The 23,532-nt window shown below is 52.9% G+C and overlaps 1 protein-coding gene across 1 annotated transcript; it reads right to left on the reverse strand.

Moving 5' to 3' along the window:
- Positions 1 to 233: 233 nt before the first annotated feature.
- Positions 234 to 6,020, reverse strand: PAX1 (paired box 1; the record flags this gene model as incomplete). Its single annotated transcript, XM_080615979.1, has 5 exons — positions 234 to 325; positions 2,882 to 3,101; positions 3,249 to 3,391; positions 4,399 to 5,623; positions 5,778 to 6,020. The coding sequence occupies 5 exons, from the start codon at positions 6,018 to 6,020 to the stop codon at positions 234 to 236; spliced, it is 1,923 nt and encodes a 640-aa protein (XP_080472105.1).
- Positions 6,021 to 23,532: the final 17,512 nt, after the last annotated feature.

A 23,532-nucleotide genomic window follows, 5' to 3' on the forward strand; every position in this document is an offset into this window, starting at 1 on the left:
CGCGAGCAAACATCCCAACCGTGCTTCCCTGCACTGGGAATTGCCATGGGAGGATGTCACCTCTCAGCACACGAGCTATCTCCTCATCCCCACAGGCAGCTTCTGGAGGTGCTGGCACTTTGAGCACAGTTCGGTGGCACTTTGGGCACAGTTCGATGGCTCTTCGGGCTTCCGTTACAGTTTGCAGGTGCTTATTCCAAGAGTCACTGTCTCCAGCCTGCTGCTCGGTGGCTCTAGGACGAGGAGGCTGGGATAGACAGTCCATGGATGGTATTTAGAGAGTCTGGAGATTTCCCCACAGGGCTGGTAGGTTTTCTGTCCACCACTGCAAGAGAAGGGAAAGAGAAGAATGCAACAGCAAGGCAGTGGATTGATGGACTTCAAGCAAGTAGCTGCAGTCACATCTACACACACACGGGCCCACTCCAACAGCCCCCCCAAGAGGAGCTCTGCACCATGTGCCCCCCAGCCCTTCTCCCCAAGTAAGGCACCCCATATCGGACCTCTTCAGGGGAATTGGAGAGGAAAGGGGCAGATGCAGATCCCAAATGATGGACAGACACACTCACCATTGCCGTGGGGCCAGCTCTGCCTGGGGGGATGAACCAGGCCAACCCCAGCCACACACAGAACACGTCCCATGTACTTTCTTAAAGCCTGTGGTTGCGGAGGCCTGGGAGGGACTGTGCTACCAGCACAGGGAAGGGGAATGGATCTGGACACAGTGCCAGCTGTGGTCAGTCTCCTTCTGAGCTTCTCCCCACCCCTGGCTCATCCCAGGCCCAACCTGGCCACAGAAAGCACCATTGTGCAGAGTCAGAGGCTGGTCCAGGCCCAGAGGATCCCCACACACAGGCTTTAGAAGATGGGACATGGGACATGGAAGGCCCTGGGGCTGCTGGGGGCGTCAGAATGAGCAGGGAGGGTTTCCTGAGGACATAACTGCTGTGAAGTCAGACAAGTTCTGAATTGGAGGGTGAAACTACTGAGTTTGTCTTTATTTCACTTTCTTTCCTTCTCTCCTCCAGTCTGTTTTCCCCTTCTCTCCTCTCCTTTTTTCCCTTCTCTCCTTTTTTCTCCTTCCCTCCTTCCTTCCCTGCTTTCCTTCCCTTCTCTCCTTCCTTCCCTGTCTTCTTCCTTCCCTTCTTTTCCTTCTCCTCTCTTTTTCCTTCCCCTCTCTTCCTTTTCCTTATCTCCTTTTTTCCCTTCTCTCCTTCCTGCCTTCCCTCCTCCTCTCCTTTTTCTTCCCTCTTTCTTTTTCCCTTCCCTCCTTTTGTCCCCCTTTCCCTCCCTCCTTCCCTCTCTTCCCCTCTCTCTGTCCCTTCCCCTCCCGCTGCCTCTCCCCACAAGATGCCGACGCGGGGCAGCACCGAGCCGGAGCCGGGCGGCTCCTCGGGAGCGGAGCGGGGCCCCGGGGCTGCCCCGTTCTTCCTCCAGCCCCTTCTCGGGCCCGGGCGGAACGGTTCGTTTCATAATCCCCTATTTGGGTTGTGGCCATAAGGAGCGGAACCAGAAAAGCGATCCGAAAGGAACTGAAAATAAAATCAGCTTTTAAAGGGAAAAAAATAACAAAGTTAAAAAAAAAAAAAAATTAAAAACCTAGGACAAAAAATTAATTTAAAAAATAATAATTTTTTTTTAAAGCCCAAAACGTAAAACCAAGAAGCTACAAAGGTTTGAAGGAAGTCCGTCGGTCTTTCGGCAGAGACAGCTTGAAGTCAGAAAACTGGCTCCAAGTCACTTAAAATACCTCGGAAAGCATATTAAATCCCCGCGGTCATCTCTCTTCTCTTTTCTTCTTCCTTTCCTTTCTTACTCCTTTCTTTTCCCTTTCCTTTCTCACATTCTGTATCTCTATGGTATTTTCTTTCCCAAAAAATTGGTCTGCAATTATCGGTTTTCACCCATTGGCACTCACAATAGCTCAGTCCCAGCACAGCTGATGTTCTAACCCGCAGCAGGTTGCCCGCTTTAGAAAAGGCAAAGGGGCGTGTGTGTGTATATATATAAAAATAGATATATACACACATATATATGTATATAAAATGAAGCCATAAAATAATATAAAATAAACAAAAATGTAAAACCCAAAAAAAACCAATAAAGAAATGAACTAATGAGAGGGAAATGAATTGCAAATGTGGAAAAGAATAGCAGATCTAATACCGCGCAAAAGGAGGACATCGCCAAGGGGTTTATACCCACAACAGCTGAGTTGGGAGCTTTAAATCGAAAGCGCCTACCGAGGAAACGAAGCTTGCTCCCATAAATGAGACGAAACAATTAACGGGAGGTAATAGGAGCACCCCAATTAACGCCTCAAGTATACGAACGCTCGATTCAACCACGCTGTGCCTTGCGTAGGGAGTTTAAATACTCCCCAAAGCGGAGGATTTATAACATTGATAGCGCCCAGCCTGGGTCGGACTGGGGGAAAGGGCCCCGACGTGGGGGGGGGGGGGGGGGGGGCGCACAAATACCGCCGAGAAGCCGATCCCTGCCCGGGAATGGGGGGGATGATGGAAAGCGGAGGATTCGCCTCAAATCCTCTCGCTTCTCTATACAGGCGCAAATAACGAGGGAAAACGGGGTTCCAGGTTGCAAGCCAGACGAGGACCACCGTCGGGGGTACTGGCGGCTCACGACTCTCAGGGAAAGCCGGGGGACCGGGTTTGCCCGCGGCCGCCGGCCCAGCTGAGCACCCCGATAACACCGGGGAGTGGGGACAATACAATCGACCGGAAATATCCAGCAGGATAACCCCCTCGTGGAGACCCGTGCCCAATCCCTCTCCCCCTTCCTCTGTTTCTGTCCCGCTTGCTGAGGCCCCAGGGAGCCCGCAGCCCCCTGTGCTGTCCCGTGTGCGTGTGTCCCGTCTCACCTTCCCTCCCGTGCTGCTTGAACGCCATCGCCGTGGCCAGGTCTCCGCCGTGGGCCGCCACGCCGGGGCCGTGGTGGGCCAAGGGGCTGCCCTGCGGCTGCCAGGGATGCCCCGGGGGGATGTAGCCGCCGGGCGGGCCGCCGTAGACGCCGTGTTGGTTGGACGGGGGGTAGGCGCAGGCTGGGAGGAAGCTGCCCACCGACGACAGCCCCGGGGCCGGCTGCGGACAGGCAGAGAGACGCGTCGGGGACGGAGCACGAAACGGGCGCTGTTGGGGTTACCCCCACGGGGAGGTGGAGGGCGCAGGAGGAAAGGGAGCAACAGGAAATGCCCGTCCCCGTCCGCTGTGTGTGTCCCCAGCAGTTACCTGCGGGTATTTGATATCTCCCTCTATGGCAGCCTTGTCGATGCCGTTGACTGCCTGGCCCGGGGAAAACGCCGTCCTGTTCACGCTGGGCCAGTCTTCCATTTTGGGGGGGTAGGCAGACCCCTCTGTGCCAGCCAGAGCCCCTGCGAAGGAGAGCGCGGACGCCCCGTCAGCGTTACCCCCCACTTCGGCCCCGGACCTGGCCCCCGGAGCAGAGATTTCGGGTGAAACATGGGGAAAACAGCGGTTTGCAAGTTCCCGTTCTTATAACGCGATGGGGAGGGAGGGCACAGATCCACCTCCCCTCCCAATCCCTGCCGGCATCCTAGGGATACAGCCTGCTCCCTGCTAGAAAGCCAAGGGAAGGCTGGAATTCGGTAAATTAGATGCACCTTGTTTGGGGGAACTTGATGTGTTGTGTCCCCCCCAAAAACACGGTCCCTCTGCTCACCCCCGCTCCTTCGCTTCCACTTTCCCGATAATTTAGGAGGCCCAATTTCTCTTCTGACGAAGGAGATTTATAAAAGTGACATCGGAATTTTAAAGATAAATGATTATGCACGGAGGGAAACGCGTGCGGTTGATTTACTCGGGCTTTTGGAAGGATAAAAGGACTCGCATTTCTCCCTCTCCCATCCTCCACGTCCCGTCCCGTCTGTCACACTCGGAGCCGGCTGGGCAGGCGGGCCGAGGCTCGGGCCACGGCGATGGGAGCTGTAGGGGCGCCGGGCCTTCTCCCGGTTTGGCTTTTAGGGAAACCAGAGCGAACCCTCGGGGGAGAACCAGGGGAACACCGCGCCCGTTTTCCGAGACACTCGCCGCCTTCTTCCCCCCTCCTCTTTTTCATCTCCCGGGTTGGTTTTCTCCCCCTTTTTACCCTCCTTCCATGTTTTATTTTTCCCTTCGCAAAGGGAAACTCAGGCTCCGAATTTGCGGTCGGCAATCTATCATCCCTGAGAAAATATTTTCCACATTTTTCATAAAAAGTTCAAGATGTCTGAGCCTCGCCGCATCTCCCCCATCCTCCCCTTTCTCTTTCCCTCCCCTCCCGCCCCGTCCTTCCCGAGCGGGATGCGCCCAACCAAAGAATCAAAAATAGAATTAAAGCAAATAAAGCGGGGTGTGTGTGTGTGTGATGCTCGGTACCCACCCGTCTGCTCCACGAAGGTGCGGATGCCCAGGATGTTGGTGACGGAGTGCGCCGAGGGCCAGGAGCGGGGCAGCCCGACGTGGGGCGCGCCGGGGTGAGCCCCCACCTTGGCGGCTGTCGAGGCCATGGGGCCGGGGTATGGGTACTGGTAGATGGGGCTGTAGGGCAGGGCGGGCTGAGGAGGTGGCTGTTTGCTACCCTCGAAGGGGCCGGGCTGCGAGAGGCTGCCGATTTTGTTGCGCAGGATCCTGCTGATGGAGCTGACCGAGGGCACGTTGTACTTGTCGCAGACGCCGTCCGCCAGCAGCCGGTCTCGGATCTCCCAGGCGAAGATGCCGGGGTCGCCTTGCTTGTAGTCGCGGATGTGCTTGACCACGGCCGGGGTGGTGACCCGCGGTTTGCTGCCGCCGATGGCCCCGGGCAGGATGGAGCCCGTCTCGTTGTAGCGGGCCAGGATCTTGCTGACGCAGCCGTGCGAGACGCGGAGCTGGCGGCTGATGTCGCAGGGCCGGATGCCGAGCTGCGCCAGCTCCACGATCCGCAGCCGCACCGCGTTCGGCAGCGGCCGCCCGTTGACGAAGACACCGCCTAACTGGTTCACCTCCCCGTAGGTGTGCTCTGCATGGCCGGACACCGCGTTACCCACCACCGCGGTACCGACAACCGAGGTACCGAGCACCGCGATACCGACCGGCGGCCCGCGAGGAGCCGGAGGCCGCGGGGATGTGAGGGGATGGGGACCCGGACACTGCGCCAGTCGCGGCCCGCCGCGAGTGTGTAGGGTAGGAAAGGAACAGAGGGGCAAAGGAAAAGTGAAAAAGGAAAGGAAAAGGAAATGAAAAAGGGAAGGAGAAATGACAGGAAAAAGAAAAAAAAAAAAAGAAAAAGAAAAAGAAAAAAGGAAAAGGAAAAGAGAAAGGGAAAGAAAAAGAAGAGGGGAAAAGGAGAGGAAAATTGAATAGAAAATTGAAATGAAAATTAAAAAGAAAATGGAAACGAAAAGAAAATGAGAACAAGAGAAAAAGGGAGAAAGAAAAAGAAATACAAGCAGGAAGAAATGAAGGGAGAAATGAACGGGGGGGAGAGAAATAAAGACAGGAAAACGAAGGAGAAGGAAAAAGAAATAAAAGGGGGTGAGCAGAAAGAAAAGAGGAGAAAAAGAGGTGGAGCGTGGGGAGAATGAGAAGATTCGGGAAAAAAAGAAGGAATAGAGAAAAAATGAGGACTAAAAGAAGATAAAAAAAAGGAGGAAAAGAGACAGAAAAAAGGATGGCGAAAGAAAAGAAAAAAAAGAGGCGAAAAGACAGGAAAAAAGAACTAAAAAAGACAGCGGTGGAAAGGCCGAAAAAAGGAGAAACAACGAGAACTGGAGAAAGAACCGAAAGAGAAGAGCGGAGCGAAAGCGGAGGAAGGGAGCGTGGAGGAAAGGGGAGCCGAGCGCCCTCCCAGCCGGGCACGTCGTGCCGGACACCCGCCCGCCGCCACGACGGCCCGGAGAGCCGCGCCGAGACCGGGGTCCGGTCCGTGCCCCTCCAGCCACCGGGCCCGGGGCTCCCCCCACCCCCCAGCCCCACCGCGGAGCCCGTCCCGGAGCCCTCCCCGCGCCCGCCCGCCTTACCCATCGCCCGGCGCCGGGGCAGCGCCGCTCCGCCCGGGGAGGGGGCACCGCCTGCCCGCCGCGCCGCAGCCCCAGCCCCGGCATAGACGGGCCCCGGGAGCGGCGGAGCGCGGCCCGGCTGGGCTGGGCGGGCGGCGGGGGTGTCCTGGCGGCTCCGGGCCGGTTCCCCCCGCCGCTACTTGGGATCAATTTGACGTGGGAAACACGTCAATCTCGGCCGTCACGGCGGCGGGACGCCCATTGGCTCCCGCGCCGCCCCTAAATGGCCGCTGCCGCCGCTCCCCAGCGCTAAGGGGGGGAACGGGACGGGTTGGGACGGGGGAGGCCGGCACCCTCCGCCTGCCTCCGAGGAGCTGTGTCTCGTCTCCCCCCCCCCCCCCCCCCGCCCCTCTCCAAGCCCGCTTTAGGGCTGCGGGAAGGCAGAGAGGGGTCGACACCCCCCCCCAACCTCCCAGTTTGAGGCTCAGATTCCACCCCCCCGCCGTCGTTCCCACGGGGGACGGGCACCTGCCCTGCCTCCAGCCCCGACGGCCGGGACCTGCGGGCAGGGACATCGCTGGGGTCCGGAGAGGATGGTTAGAGGCTGGGGGGGTGTTTCTGAGGGGAGCTGCCCGTGCGGGTCTGGGCATCTCCTCCACCCGACTCCCCCCGCAGAGCCTCTGCATCGAAATCCGCCTCTTTTCTTACCCGAGTAAGAATGCAGCAGCGTAAAACGGGGATGGGCGAGCGTCTGGCGGGGAGCGGGGGGGTCTGTGGATTCCCTCTACCAAGAAAGGCCGATGGGAAGGAAGATCGTGAGAGTTTCCCCGCAAACGACAGAGAGGTTGGGGGCAGAGAGCGGAAAACGGCCTCGCAGCCAGCCTCGGGCATTGCGTTTGCAGCCGCATCGAAAGCCGGCTCCTCCCAGGGTTTGAATTGAGGGTATGGGGGGAGCTGGGAGCAGCGGCTCTGGGCAGCACCGTCCTGACAGCCCCCCTCCCGCTCCGGACTTCGGCCGCCCCGTCGGCAGCGCGGACAGCGGCGGGCAGGAGGCAAACGGCGTTTCCTGCCAGGGGCACAGCACCGGTGCGGGAACAGGCACGGGGAGAACTCCACGCGGTGCCCACTCCGCTGCCCCTTCCCTTTACCCCCCCATTCCCCAGCCGTGGGGTTAAACCCTTGTGCTCCCGCCTAAAGGTGCGCTGGAAATCGGTGGTCGGGAAAAGAGAACGGATCGATTAAAAAGCTGCTGAGAAGCGCGAAGGGATGAGTGATCCCTGTGCGCATCCCTCACCCACCGCACCATCAGGCTACAGCCTCCCGGGAGTGCCATGGCGATGAGTTTGCCGTTCTCAGCTCCGGCGGAGCGGGCGGGAGCTGTTGCCTGGAGCCGTGGGACGGAGTCAATCGAAAGGCGGTCGAGGAAACCCGTTGCCTTTCTCCCTGCCCTGGGTTTTTTGGGGGTATGTAGGGGTCTCTTCCCACCGTCGGAAGAGCCTTTACCCCAGGGGCCGTGCTCAGCTCGCAGCCCGGCTGAACCGCCGCAGCCCGCCCGGGGCCGGAGAGGGCTGCCTTTAGCCGAGGGTCGGAAGAGGCCTGCCGGGATCGGCTCCTGAACACGCCTCGAGTCCCTCAAGGCCGCTTCCCCCTTGGCGGAGCCCCGGCGCTGCAGCATCCCCGGGCAGTCCAACAGCGCGTTGGGACCGGGGATCGCGGTGCCTGCCCCGGAGCCCCGGCCCGGGCTCGCCCGAGCCCATCCGACCCTCCTCGGCCGAGCCAACCTTTGTCTCCCTCTGTTGGGAAGCGCGGAGAAACCTGCGGGCAGGATCCGAGGTGAGGGGCGGAGGGCAGGAGCCGTGGGCCCCGGGGGAGCCGGGAGCACCGCGCCCCACTGCACCCTCCCGGGGCTTTCCTCGCTCCCCCGGGACTGCCTCCGGGCCTCGGCTCCTGTCCAGAAGGGACAAGGGTTTGGCATCGTTAGAGGGGACGGGAGACGCGTTCGCGGGGCTGCGCGGCTGCCGAGTATCTGCGGCAGAGTCCGACCAGACCCGGGTGGGTGTGAGGGAAAGTAGCGGGGAGGGGAGAAAAGAGAAGTGGAGAAGAAAATGAAGAGGGAAAAGAGAAGAAAATGAAGAGGGAAAAGAGAAGAAAACGAAGAGGGAAAACGGGTACCAAATGAATTAGAAGGGGAAGCCTAATTAAAAAAAACGAAAACAGAAAAGAAGAAAGAGGAGAAGGAAAATAGGAACAAAAAGAAAACCGAGAAAGGAAATAAGGAGAAAAAGGAAGCGAAGAGGTATAAGAAGAAGAAAAACAAAGAAAGTAAAAATTAAAAGGAAAAAATGGAGGGTGGAAAGGAAAAAAGAAACCAGAAAAAAAAAAGAAAGAAGAGAAAAAAAGGAAAAAATGAAAAGATAAAAATAATAAATTAAATAAAAAAGAAAAACGAAAAAATATATCAAAAAATAACTCGATATAAGAACAAATGAAATCAAAAAAGAAAATGAAAAATAAAAACGAAAAAAGAGAAAGATAAAAAGAAAAATTAAAATTTTTAAAGGGAAAAAAAAAGAAAATAAAAGGAAAAATGAAAAGGGAAATAATTTAAAGTAAAGAAAGGAAAAGGAAAAGAGCAAGGCAAGAGGAAAAGCCGGGGGGCTCCGGGAGGCCGGGCCGGGGGCAGCGGGGCCGGCCCAGGGTCGGGGGTTCTCCGCGGGCAGACGCTCTCGGAGGGAAGGGAGAGGAGCTCAGGACGGGAGGGAAACTCCGGTGCCTGTCCCGTTCCCTGTCCCTATCTCCCTCCCGGGGCCAGGGCCAGGCTGCCCGGGGCCGTCAGACCCGGGCGCACTCCACGGCTCCTCAGAAACAGACAAAAACCTTCAAAACCGCCACCTTTTTCACCTCGCCGCTGCTGTGACAGCAGCTCAGAAACCCCTCAGTTTAACTCCACTTCCAAAAGCTGCCGGACATCGGTGCCCGTTTGCCCGCCGAGCCTCCCAAGGCGCTGGCTCCGTGCGGGAGACGCACGGCTTCGCAGCGGGATCTCTGCTGGATAAAATCGGTACCAGCAGCGAAGTGGGTACCTCCGAAAGCGTTTTAAACAGAAACACCGGGATTATTGCTCATCTGCTGGAGCTGGGAACCGGTATCGTTAAAGGTGGGAGTTCCCGTGTGTGCCCCGTTGTTTGTTCTATATTCATTAAGGAATCAAAGCCTCTACGGCTCTTGGAGGGGATATTTAGTTTATGGAGCTCATCTTCTGCCACAGTCCATCATTCGAAATAGGAAAATCCCGTCGCAGCGGGTTCAAAACATGCTCCCATTCCCCAAAACGAAGCACAACGCTTCTCCCTCGCAAAGAGAAGCCGGGCGCGGGTGCTTTTTGTGTCGCAGGATTACTCCTGACAATCTTCTTTCCCGAGCCTTTTGACACTGGTTTAATACAGAGTTGAACAATTCCGCTGCAGTGAAATAAACTGCTTCAGTTTGTTGGGGAACAGGCTTTGAGAGCTCGGAGGAGAAAAATCATTCTTCAAAGCTCCATGTGCTGTCTGAGCCACTTTGTTTAACCATCTATTTCGGTTTGGTAAAGGCCACAGGTTGGGTAATTAACAATAACTCGGTTTCATTTGTCAAAAGCGATTTAGGTCTATAAAATATACCCTGCTGCAAGCCAGAAAGCTCCATAATTCCTAGTGGAGAGAGGAAAAAAAGCAAAAATCCTGGAGTTTTAGGTTTGGGGTATTTTTTCCGAAAGATTACATTTTTGATCACAGATTCTGAATGGGAAAAAGATATCCTGGATCCTTAATACGCTCTAATTCTTGTGTAAAACGTTGCTGATGTGAGGACAACAGAGATTATTTGTAATTATTGCCATTGCTCAAATAAGCAGCGGTGGATACAAACTACCTTTCTTTTTACACACATCATCAAGATTTTCTTCTCCCTTTCTGCCTGCAAAGCATCTCGGACCACTTGTGAGTCACTGCGTGTGAATTTGGAACCTCTTTGCACGCCCTGAGAAGTATGCAGGCAGTGGGAGAGCTTTTTAGCTACAGTCTGGACCCTTCAATCTCCCACCGGCTGTGGAGGTGCAGCCACCACCTTGCCTCACTAGTACTGAAGCAGTAAGAACACAAAGCAATATGAGAGGAGCATTGACGGAGTCTCAACGCTAACGGCATGCAGAGGTCTCGCTGGAAGGGAGCCTGTTGGGAGAAGCGGGCAGCGGGACGGGACTGCCTGCTCTGGCTGTGCCTCAAAGGAGGGGGTGAAGCCAAGCCTCTGCCTTGCAAAGGCTCAGTCCTGCTCCAAGACATCTGCCAGGCGTATGGAGACAGCTGGCTCGCAGGAAAGGCTTCATGGAACGCTGGGATCAGTGCTGAGATTCAGTTCAGATGGATGGGGATGGTCTACCCCTGCTCCTCACTGCAGCAGTGCGGGTCCCTGGGGAAGGAGCCTTGACTGACCACTCGGAAAGCTCACCCAGCACAGGGCTGAGAACAGACAGTCCTTGTGACACTGGTGGGAGCTGTAGGTGCTGTGAGAAGCAACGAGCACTCACATAAGGTCCTTGTCTCCTGCCTGCCCCAAGCCCTCAGGACTCGGCAACAGCCTCTCCATTTGCTATGGTGAATATTTCATTGGTCCTACAGTGAAAGAGAAACATAAAAACCGCTTCCAAATATTTTCCTTTAGATTAAGGTCCTGCTTAACGCTAAGCCCGTATGGAAGCCTTTACCTGAGCGTAAATCTTTGCAAGATCAGTCTATTAGCTCCTGCCCAACTTTGCAAACAAGCGCCGCACGTGCTTGCAGACAGAAGGGATGAAGGGCTGCTCAACCTATTCCTTTGTTTTCTTACTGGAATGGTTTTCTCATGACCATAATGAAGTGGGAAGGCCGCACGCTTGGCAAGGGAAAGGGATGTTAAGTTGTGCTGGTGGAAAAACACATCTCGTAGGCTGAAACAGCACCAGGTCTCTTGTTGCGTTTGGCACCGTGCGCATGGACAGCGGCTGCATGCTGGATGGTGTGCACGTGGCCCCGGGAGAGAACAGGGAATCTCCTCCTTGTGGAAAATATTTTGGATGAGATTGGATATCTTTACTCACGCTTAATTCCAATGGGCTTTATGGCATGGATCCATCTGGTGCATCACCCCCAGGCTCTCAGAGGTGGTTCTCCATCGGTTTAGGGCTGGATCTGCTCATCCGCAAGGAGTCCTGGGGAAGGAATATGAGGAGGGAAAGGAAGGGATGAACATCAGGGTGACCAAAGCCAATGGTCTGGAATTAAAATAGGATAAATAATTGGTTAGGATCCTACAGAGGAATAACCTGCCCTGCCTTTCAGACAGCAACAAGGTCCATGAACCCGAAGACAAGGTCTCACCCTGAGGCTCTACCTCCTGAATACCAAAACCAGCCAGGACAGCTCCAATGGGAAACCCTGACTCCCACTTTGCCCATCACCTGCTCCCCTGGCTGCAGAGACAGCTCTGGCAAAAGAAAGGAGCTTGCCTCATGCATTTTGCTCCATGCCTGACTTGGTGTTGCAGGTGGTGAAGGATGTAATAGGTTAAACTTTATAGCATTGAGCTGTGAATAAAACGTGTCTCCTGCAGCTCTTTATGACCTGGTGCCACACTTCATAGCTCTTAATGGGGGTGTGAGGTGTGCGTTCGGCGTGTTGACTCAGCGAGCCAAGAGCTGTGCTTCACGGTGTTGTACCAAAGCATCTCACAGTGTTCAGAGCCATTTAGTGGCAGGTAAACTCTTTTCAGGGATCATTTCACAGCAGAAAGTTGTAGCAATATGAAAACGTGCCGAGGTAGCAAGGCAGGAGCGAGGTGAGCAGCAGAGAATGTTATAACCATCATAAAGACTCTGACTAATCATCACAAAGCTCTGTTTATTTCTCCTATATGTGCCACAGGGGATATAAAGTGGGATTTACAGCACTGTGAAGAGCTGCCTTGTCCGTTCTAGCCCCTGAATCACCTCTCAAGGGACTGGTCCAGTGACTCTCCCTTTGCTTCTCATTCCTGCCTGCCCGTGCTGGCAGAGCACTGCTTGCACAAAGCCCTTACAATTAAAGATATGGGGGGAGAAATACCCAATTTTCACTGCCCTGGACACTAGGCAAAGACTAAGGGTGGGCACTGCGAGCAGCAGCCTGCACTGCATGAAGGCACAGCCTTCCCTCCTCCTATGGGTGCAACAGGTAAACCCTGCAGTTCGCCCCTGTATTTGATCCTGTACTTGCTTAGTACGTCCCTAATTAAACATTGCCAGCTCCTGGAGCTGGTTTTCCAGGTTTGCCCACACTCTCCCTCCCTTCCAGCTGGCCACAGCAACACACCATGACCTGAGTACAAAGCTCTTGGGATAAGCAGGGCTTTTCTCAAGGCTTCATCTCAGCCAGGAGCTCCCTGTGCAGCTCCAGGACCAAAATCATGGTGTGGCCAGAGGGATGAGCTGCAGGCGATGGGAAGAAGGATCCTCAGCTGATCTCAACCCCTTTGCTCTGAGAGGCACAGAATCATAGAATAGTCAGGGTTGGAAAGGACCTTAAGATCATCCAGTTCCAACCCCCCTGCCATGGGCAGGGACACCTCACACTAAACCATGGCACTCAAGGCTCCATCCAACCTGGCCTTGAACACCACCAGGGATGGAGCATTCACGACATGCTGCATCCATGGTCCTTGGCCAAAGATGGGGGTGGTGGCACAACCATGGTCCTTTTCCTGTGTCACAGGAAAGAGGGGAAGCTTGTGACATGGCTGGTGATGATGCTTCAGACTTCAAATATAACAGGTGAAGACCAATACTTGAAGATGAGTCTGTGTAAGACACTTCTCTACCCTTCCTGGTGAAGCCAGGGTCTGATCCTGGTTTTATGCCCTCTCCCATAATAAAAGCACCCATAGATAGTGACGGGTGCTGCACAGCATCGGTACCAAATGGGATCATGCTTGGACATGGATTATTTTGGAATGGCAGTGATTGCTCAATTCCCCTCATCTCTCTAAGTCCATAGGACTGGCAAAACCCAATGAAAATAACCCCCAAAATAGCTATTTATATTCTTATAAACTGTTTTAATTCAAGTCTTTCTCTAGAGGGAGAAAAAGTCCTGTAAGCAAAATGGGTCTTTTTTGTTTTGGAGGGTTGTGGGTTTGAGTAGAAAAGTTTTAAGGTGCAAAAGATAAGTTTCTGACTGTATTTCTTTGACAGATAAAATACCCAGTCCTACGGATGGGAAAGCTTTCATTTAAGGGAAAAGGCAAAACATTCTGATCTCTCTGGCTCGGGTTTGAAGGGAGCTGCTCTGTTAGTTTGCTTTGAAAGAGGGGAAAACCCCTCCTAGCTTGTTTCATCTCAGGTTTTTCCTGTACAAGAGGCACAGCCTTTTGCAGTAGGCTCTTATAAAGAACATACTCGTGGTGCTGGCCTGCAGCTGTGGGGGCAGATGGAGCTGGAGAGCTGCTGAATAACACGATGGTGCTTTCACAGCCACTTCTTCAAACCATTTCCAACGTCCTGAAGCCTCCCATCTCCTCCCAGCCCCTCCTCACCTCGCTGTCCATCCCTGCAGGCAGAACCCAGAGCTACCAGACTTGTTAGCACAGGCACGTGTTGGGCTATAGCTGACACAGATGTCATTTGAAATCAGATACTGTGTTAGAGCTGCCGCAGCACGTCAGACAAATGGTGCACAGCCCCCTCCACCCAGAAATGGGCATAAAAAGACCTTTTCTTGCTCTGCCCCCCCCCCCAAGAAAGCTCCAAAATAGATGATTTTGGTTTGGATAACACACCATTGGGTTTAACCTACCTAAATTTGTCCGATCCTATGAGCATCAGCAGGCAGGGGGGAGCTGGGAGGTGAAAGCAGACCCAACCAGGAGCCGATGGGCACTTGCAGCAGCTTCATTGTGCAGGAAGCCCAGCATCTTCCAGGGAGCTTGCATGGACCTGGCAGCTCCTTCCTCCTGTTGAACCTGTGCCCGTGATATCAGCTCCTAAAGATTTTAAGCAACAAATGGAACATGGTGTATGTCAGATGAACGCTGCCGCTGCTGCTTTCCGCTGGTTTTCCTGGAAAAGCAGTGGCAGGAAGGAGCACAGAGTGTTGGAATGGGAACATCTGCGTCTCTGGCTGCCATCGGTGGGATGGGGAGCATGGGCTGCAAACAAAAAGCTTGTTCTTTCTGGAATTCCCCCTCTAAATCAAGCACTGCTCCTGTACGGAAAGCGCACAGGTTGGTTGAGTTATTGTGTGCTGTCGGACACGTGCGATGCCAGAAGCAACTGCAATATAGCCCTTTGCTGTTCCTGAACCCAACCTGAACAGCTCTGCTCTGCATGTGAGGATTAATTTGAGCAGCAGGTCTGGTACAGACTTTATTCCCTCCACACTCCCTCTGTCTTTGTGCATTTCTCCTTCTCCAGAAAGGGAGGGTTGCAATGCACCAGCCTCATCGGGACCAACAGCCGCTGGCTTGGGATGGGCAAAGCAAGCCCCAGTCCCCATGATGTGCCCCAAGTGCCAAATCCACCCCTCTCCTCCACACCCTGAGGTTCTCCTTCAGACCAGGACTGAGCGAGTTTGGTCCCTGTGGAAAGCCAGGCCAGTAATTTGGTTAAAATGTGAATGAGACAATGTAAAAGGAAAATGGAAGTAGAGTTTGTAAAGGCTGCACACAAACAATGCTTCCTGCTCTGAATTCAAAGCCATCAATAGCTGAGCGCTTTCAGGGCACAGTATCTATTCTGTTTCCCATTTATATGCTAGAATTGTGGTAGATGTCAGGAGAATTTAATACACATGATGTAGGCATATGAATAAGCTGGATCCTTTTCTGGGAACAAGTATTCATAAGTCTCCATGTGGTTCCACATCTACAAAGACATGGGTATTTATTTCATGAGATCTGGACTCCATTTCAGGCAAGAAAAATCCCACTAAAGCCAATGGGGAATCTTTCTGTTCACGTCAATGGATCTCAGAGCCCTGATTCAGGAATGCACTTAAAACACATGCTTAACTTTAAAGCCAGGCTTAAGTCTCACCAAAGGCCATTAGATGTAAGTGTATGCTTCTGCTGAAAGATGAGGAATTTAAACAAGCATTTATGTGCTTACCTGAACCGGAGCTTGGCTCCTGCTCACAGCGGAGAGAAGCTGAGGCTTGTAAAAGGAATACTACAGGAAGAGCACACATTGGAAGTTTTACAGGTCCAGGTTTTCAGCCTGCATTATCCAGCCAGCAACAGGGAAAAAAGCTCTTTCACAAAGGCAGGGCTCCCATTTCCCACAGTTTCTGGGGTGAACACCACCAGTTTGCATGGCCCCATGCTCTAGCCAGCAGCCCAGCCAGTTTCAGGAGAGGTTGCCCTGCTCTTCCCTTTTTGGCCATCATTTCCCTTGTGAATGAAGCTCAGAGGGTGATTTTTATCACTGCCACCACAGGGAGAAAGGCATCTCTGTCTTCTCCCAAGAAGCACTTATGTATCAGTAAAGCTGGAGAGGGGCTTTGGGCAAGGGCCTGTAGGGACAGGCCAAGGGGAATGGCTTGAACCTGCCAGAACAGGGGAGACTGAGCTGAGCTCTTAGGCAGAAGCTCTTCCCTGTGAGGGTGCTGAGGCGCTGGCCCAGGGTGCCCAGAGAAGCTGTGGCTGCCCCATCCCTGGCAGTGTTCAAGGCCAGGTTGGACACAGGGGCTTGGAGCAAGCTGCTCCAGTGGAAGGGGTCCCTGCCCGTGGCAGGGGTTGGAGCTGGAGGAGCTTTAAGGTCTCTTCCAGCACAAACTAGGCTGGGGTTCTGTGATTCTATCTCAGGTTCACTCCTTGCCAGCATAAAAACACCAGTTCCTCCCAAAACCCTCCCTCTGAAGCACGGCTTTGCCTGATGGGATGGAGGAAGCCCCAGCAGGTGCCACAGCCCCCTTGGGGTAATAGCCTGGACCAGGCCATAACCCCCCCATGCACACGATGCATTTGAGTGAGCACATGCAAGTCCTGCAGGAGCCCGATGGCTTCGCATCCCTACCTGGGTACAAGCTGCTCCAGGCGGGATGCAGGGAGAAGCTGCCTTATCCCTGGCAAATAACATGGGCAGGTTAAAAAATGAGCTCCAGCTCAGGCAAGGGGAGGAGGGGATTCCCTGGGCTGCCTGTGAGGGCCTGCGAGAGACGGACATCACCTTGTCTGCTCTTCTCTAATTGTTTCCCCTCTCCCAAGCCCCCACCCTGGCTTTTAGCACCCTGCAGCAGAACGAGTGACCTGCTCCGGGCTCCAGGATTCAACATCTGCAGTGATTAATCTCCCCAGGATTAAGTTCCTCTGATTTAAACCAACAGATAATGGCTAATAAGGGGAAACATCCCTATCATAAACACTGCTTTGGCATTTACCATTTGAAATAATTTATATTCTCTGGTCTAGTGGGTTTGTATCACCAGACTTAATGACTGTTTCTGTTTAATTTTCAGATGCTTAATTGCAGTAGAACACTTCAACACCATTAAATTAAAACAAGCTACCAGCTTTTCCTTGCCTACGCTGCTGGCCTGGCTCCAAGTGACATTTAAAGCGATCTCAGATGTTTTCTTTCTGCCACACAGGCTGCTCGCTTCCAAACAAAAAGCGTGTGGACGCGTCGGGTACCTACAGCCACTGACATGGGAGCATCAAAACAACTTCCAGCAGGAGGGAACTGGGATGAGGCTTGGTAGCCACAGCTGCTTGCCCTCCTCTGGAGCAGGTCTGTGGTACCTGGCCATGCCGATGGCCAAGATGCTGCTGGGTGAACTGGCTGGGGGCACAGAAGGACCCCAAAATGGGAGTAGAACCCAGAAAGGAACTGTCAACCCCCTAGCCTTTTAAACCCCCCCTTCTCCAGCCCAACACAAGCTCTGCTGGGGCTGCACTGGAAAAGATTCTGTTGAGGGGGTTTATCTTGGGCAATTTCACATCTTGGAGCAAATTTTCCAATGTGGAAGTACTTTGGGTATCAGGTACCTATTAAAAATGAGTAAGAGGAAATGGAGTTCCTCTATAAGTTAATATTCTTTGGTAATGGATGTTTAGAGTTAGTATGTGTCTTTACAACATCATTCATAGGGGCATTGTTTGCTTCTGACAGTTTTGCTTTTAAGATGAATGTGCTTATGAAAACCTTGTGCACTGCTCCATGAGGCAAGCTCGGAATCCATCAGCAATACCATGACCATGACACAATGCTGGGAGAGCAAAGCAAATGACAAACAGAGTCGGGGGGGGGTGTTCAGAGACCAGTGTGTGTTGAAGAGAAATGAGCTGAAGCGAAAGCTGGCCCCTCTCCAGCCACCCTTCCTGTTCTGCTGTTGGCACTACCCGAGAAGAGGGAGACAGTAAAAATACATGCGAGGCAGTGAAAGAAAACAAATTAATAGGGGGGGAGAAAATAACTGAAACCTGCTCATGTTTGGGCTCTTTTTAGCAAACAAACACATGGAAAAATCACATAAAGTTTAAAGAGAGCCTCAGCCAAGCGTGCTTGTTAGACATAGAAAGAATTTCATCGGAGGTCAGCGGAAACAATGCAATTAGAGGCGAGTTGCATTTAGCATGTTGGGATTGCATCCAGTTGACGTGCATCCTTGTGGAAATTCAAACATCATGGAGCAGACCCTGAGCTACTCCCAACTGCTAACGCTGTGCTGGGGTTTGTGTTTCTTTCATGGGTGTTTGACTGTCTGCTCACCCAACCCTAATGAGACGAGGTGAGATGAGAAGCCTGGGTTGAGGGTTACATGCTCTAGTTGGATGCAAGGCAGCCGAGAGCCTTGCCGGAGGTATGAAACCATCACTGGTAGGAGCTGCAGGAGAAGGGGATGTCAACATACTGCTCCATCAGGACATGCCTTTCCTGCACCCCTAAAGACCATTCAGAAAATGGGGGGAAAATGGGTGACATCTGGAGGAGAAAAGTTAAACATTGCTCTTACTTGGGCAAAGGTGGTGTCCGTGTCCTGGTGATCTGCAGAAACCACAGAACCCAGCCTGGTTTGGGTTGAAGGGACCTTAAAGCTCCTCCAGCTCCAACCCCTGCCACGGGCAGGGACCCCTTCCACTGGAGCAGCTTGCTCCAAGCCCCTGTGTCCAACCTGGCCTTGAACACTGCCAGGGATGGGGCAGCCACAGCTTCTCTGGGCACCCTGGGCCAGCGCCTCAGCACCCTCACAGGGAAGAGCTTCTGCCTAAGAGCTCAGCTCAGTCTCCCCTGTTCTGGCAGGTTCAAGCCATTCCCCTTGGCCTGTCCCTACAGGCCCTTCTCAGAAGTCCCTTTTCCATGGTCAGCTGCCCCCACCTTGCAGAGCACAAACTGTCTCCTATTTAGGATACTTGCATCCCAAAACACAACTTGGTGAAGCCACAATGCCTGTTTCCATGTATCACTTCCCAGGGTGGATCGGTTGCATGAGGGCTCTGGTTTCTGCTCTTCATCAGCTGCTCCGTCACTTCCCACCATCATCGCTTTGTGGGTAGATGTTTGCAAAGCTGGCCTGGCTCAGGAAGGAGGAGCATGGTGAGATGAGATCCACCACATCCCCACCTCCAGCTTCACCTGAAAAGCAAGAGCAAGCAACTGCCTGTTTGGTAGGAAAGCGACTCCTGAAGGGGATATCTTTCACCTCTTTGTGACTTCTTCCACAAATACATCATCCTTCAACACCTTTTTGTTGACAAAATCTCTGTCAATACAGCCTGAACTTCAGACTTGATACCATCTCCGTATCAAGAGGAACCGGTTGCACCAGAAGTGCTGCTGTGAGCAGTGTCTGTCTGGAAGCCCAGCCCTGATATTGGGGTTACATGCAGTTTGCTTTGTGAAAGGGTATTTCTCATTGCAGACCAAGCTGTGGTGCAGGGCAGCCAAGGCTCTCTGAAGTGGCCCCTGATGTTGAGCTGCTTCATGAGGACATTTCTAACACAAAACACCCTTGAAACACACTCTCTCTTCCATATGCAAAGCACAGAGAACAAGCTTTGAGTCCTGCTGCTATGGAGGTGTTTTGCAGGGGCCCAGATGCTCAGTCTGCTGACAGCAGCAGTAGCCTTCATTTCCCAAAGCAAAGCCAGCAGAAAGATCAAATGCAATCAACCATGTAAAGGAGGAGGCAGCAGAAAGCTTACCCAGGGAAGAGCAGCTTTCAGTGCACCAAACACTGAAAACCCCAGTCTGTGATGTGCTGCTGGAGCCTATTCTGGAACAAAACCACCCGTAAGCTGCAGCACCTTCATTCCTTGGGCAGATCCAGGTAGTTTTAAGGGAGCCACAAACCAGACCATACCTGCAGGAGGCTTCGAAAGCCATGGCTATCCACAGCTTTGTGCTTGTACTGATCTCAGTGCCACATACCCATGAAGAAAGGTGCTTGCCCAGCAAAGCATGTCCCTGCTGGAGCCCAGCCTATTAGTCCAGTGGTCTAGGGAAATCCTCATTAACCACTCAGTGATGAGCCCAGAGTGAAAAGAGGGAATTTTATGACATGGCAGACCCCAGTTTCCCATTAAGATCCATCCAGGAAGCATCCCCAAGGATGCTCCTGCCCTGCCTCCATTTTGGCACAGGTAATCTCAGATACAGACCACAGGGACCAGCTCACAGAGGCTGAGCACCGCAGCAAACCCTCAGGGGACAGGAGCAGTGCCAAGGGAGAAGTCCACATGAGCAGGAAAAGTGCTGTAAAACCTCCCTCACCCCAAAACCCTGTATTTACATTAAAGCTTTTTTTGTTACTGGCAATGTTACCGGGTTTAAGTGGAAATGGAAGAGCGGAGATGAAGGAGGTGCTTTATCTGATCAGCCATCACTTCTGGAAATGTTAAGGCCTGAAGTTTGAAAGCGGAGGTAAAGTTCAGCAGGGTTTCTTTGGTAAGAATTAGAAACATCTCTGGGCTGTCAGCACTGACCCCTTCCCCATTAACCCCCTCCCCAGGGGGAGAAAAGCATTAGATTATCCAAATAAGGGGAGGGAGAAGTATTTTTCCCCAAAACCTCATTTCTCAGGATAAAACAAGCTCGGGACTGGGGTAGGGGTTTGGGGGCAGAGTCACTGAGCTCTCAGCGCCGGCTACCCGCCGGAGCAGGCTGAGTTGATGGTCAGAACCCATCAGAAAGTCTTCTGAACTGGGGAACCAGCCCCACACCAGCCAGAAGGGAGCAGGAAGCGGGCTCAAGGCTGCCGCAGCCCCGGGTGGTGCCGCCGGCGGCTCCCTCTAGTGCCGCTGCCGGGAGATGCCGGGCGGGCCCTGGGTACCGGGGATGCTCAGATCTGCATCCGCGAGCGGAGATGCTTTATTGGGAGGGGACAGTAACCAGAGAGCACCCCAAGGTGCGAGCAGGCACAGTTGTTGTTCCCTGCTGATAAACCTGCTGGTAAACACACCGTTTCAAGAGGGATGTGGAGCTGCTGGAGCGAGTGCAGAGGGGGCCACAAAGATGCTGCGAGGGCTGGAGCAGCTCTGCTCTGGAGCCAGGCTGAGAGAGCTGGGCTGGGGCAGCCTGGAGAAGAGAAGGCTCCTGAAGGGGAGACCTGAGAGCAGCTCCAGTGCCTAAAGGGGCTGCAGGAAACCTGGAGAGGGGCTTGGGACAAGGGCCTGTAGGGACAGGCCAAGGGAAATGGCTTGAACCTGCCAGAACAGGGGAGACTGAGCTGAGCTCTTAGGCAGAAGCTCTTCCCTGTGAGGGTGCTGAGACGCTGGCCCAGGGTGCCCAGAGAAGCTGTGGCTGCCCCATCCCTGGCAGTGTTCAAGGCCAGGTTGGACACAGGGGCTTGGAGCAAGCTGCTCCAGTGGAAGGGGTCCCTGCCCGTGGCAGGGGTTGGAGCTGGAGGAGCTTTAAGGTCCCTTCCAACATAAACGAGGCCGGCACGCTATGACTGACCTGTTTGCAAGCCAGTGCTGCAAGATCACCTGGACTAGAGCCTGCAGGGTAGCTCCTCCTGAGAAGCCATGGGCAGCACACCTCATCTGGAACGTTGTCTCTGCCATGATTTGTGGCAATTCCAAGAAAGTGTTAAAAACCATAGGAAGTGAGAGGTCCAAGCTCCAGATTAAATACCTCATTATATACCTGTGTACCTGCCAACACACACAGGAGTGCTACACATCAAATATTTGCCCAGGGAATCTGATTCGGTTCATCTGCAACCAGGAACTGAAACAAGTGAGAGGGGCTCACGTGTGCATCCAACATGAACCGCAACCAATGGCTGCACCAGCACAAACTGCTGATTTGCTTCTGAAAGCCTCAGACCCAGCATCTAGCGCAAGCAAATAGGGCTGCTGCGCTCTGCTCCACCTGCAGCCTCTTCAGTCCCAGCAGTGTCCCCTCCTAGGGAGGATTTTACAGTCACTGAGACCATCATCTTGGAGTGAGAGATGGTGCCAGGAACTAAAGCACAAGCCCTCTAGACCATAGGCAGAGTGAGAGCAACTGTCCCAGACCCCGTATCTTCTTCCCAGTAAGAATCATCATAGAATGGTTTGAGTTAGAATGGGGACCTTAAAGCTCACCCGGTTCCAACCCCTGCCACGGGCAGGAACACCTTTCACTAGAGCAGCTTGCTCCAAGCCCTGTCCAACTAGCAAGTTGGTGACGAGCATCAACAGAGCTCCCTGAATCATAGAAAGGAGCCGAGATAAACACAACTGCGTGTGATGAGTGGGGAAAAACACACAGCGAAGGGATGCTGAGATCCCCTCAGACCACGGGGTGAGGAAGCCCCTGGGGTCCTGCAAGGGCTCTTTATTGGGCGTCGATGCCGCTGCAGCACCGTGCAGCTTCGCAGCGTGCCGGGAGATGGCAATCGTCCTCTTCCCTGCCCGCCAGCAGGGAAGTGAGCTGCAGGCTGCTACCGAAACACGCCGGGAATAGAGCTATTAAAGCCAACAGCCTCGCAGATAAGTCCTGCGCGGGGGAACACCTCCGAAACAGTTCTAAATGAATGGGGATTTATTTCTTGTATTTAACGCAATAACGTGTATTTGCCCTGCAGCGCATTATCTCCCTCTATATTCTCGAATAAACTGCAGAAAATTAGAGTGTCTCTGTTATCTGTTTGCTATCTGCGGTGGGATTAGAGGCGTCATGAACTAAGCTTTGAATCAACAATGTTTTATTGGTTCATGTCACTGAAGGCTGGTTACTACCGAGCTAAATAAGACATCAAACCTCCCTCCCTCCCTCCTCCCCTCTGGGCCGCAGCACTGCGGTTGCTCACACGAACGGCCACAGCTCCTCTTTTTGGGGAGAGGAAAGGAGAAAGGGGCTTGTGCCGCGATTTCCAGCATTCCCTGCTGCCATGGGGACTGAAAGAGCGAATGGTGCTTCCCCTCCTGGGAAAGGGGATGGCCACTGAGAACTTGCAACAGCCATGGCCAGGGTGAAAAAGCTTTCATTTAATCACTGCTTCTCTATCGCATTTCTAGAAATAGACTCAAATAACTCATTTCTAATTATCCAGAAATGGGGAGATGGCCCAAAAAAGGGCAGCAAGGTCTGAGGCCAGGATAAATAGCTTGGACATCATGGACCTCACAGTCCAGGAGCTGGGAAGGGATAAAGCAGTATATTTGCTTTATTCAGCCTTGTCTGAGCAGCAGGGAGGCTTGGCTCCCTCTCCCAAGCTTCTGAGGAGAAAAAAAAACCTGGAGATTTGATTTTCCATAATTACAAAACAAAATCACAAGGGTGTTTTCTAAAGGAAACAACACCTCTACAAGGGAGCTCCAAGTTCCTCCCCAGCCAGACTGCGGTGGATGCTTATTCCTATGATGCTCTAGAAGAAATCTGATTTACTCCAGCTCCATTTTCCCCAGTGCTTCCCAGAGCAGATGACTGCTGACAGCAGGGAAAGGGACCAGGGACATCTGGGAAAGGAAAATGAATGGATCACAACAGAAAGAAGAGGAAGAGGGGAAAAGATGAGTGAGGAAAGAGATATGCCTGACTCCCCCAGTAAGCTGGCAGTCTGGTGCAGAGTCCAGCTGAGTTCCAATGGTATAAATGCCATTCCAGCACCTCCCAAGCCACCTGGAGAACAAAGTCAATTGAGGGGTGACAACCATGCGCAAGAACCAGGGTATTACCACTTGGGTGTTTGTGCCCAGTGTGTTTTACCAGATACAGAGCTCTGCTTCGCACTAAATAACCTTTGCTTCTGTGCATAGAAGAAATGCTGGTTCCTCAATAAGATGTCCTTACTTAGTTTTCTATTACTGTTATCAGAGAGGATCAAACCAGACAGATGCATTTACTGTTTTCCATCAAAAGATAATAGAAAGAAACAGTTTATAAAATCAGATTATATGAAAAATTGCCTAATGATTATAATTTCTAAACCCATTGCTGAATAATGATGTATTCAAGAGTTGTCATCGAGTGATGAAAGAAACCTAATATGAAAGATTTTCTCTATGAAGAATGACTACAGATGAATTGCACAGAGATACAATCCTCTGATAAAGGACAATAAGAG

This window comes from Psittacula echo, assembly GCF_963264785.1.
Source record: "Psittacula echo genome assembly, chromosome: 4".
NCBI lineage: Eukaryota > Metazoa > Chordata > Aves > Psittaciformes > Psittacidae > Psittacula > Psittacula echo.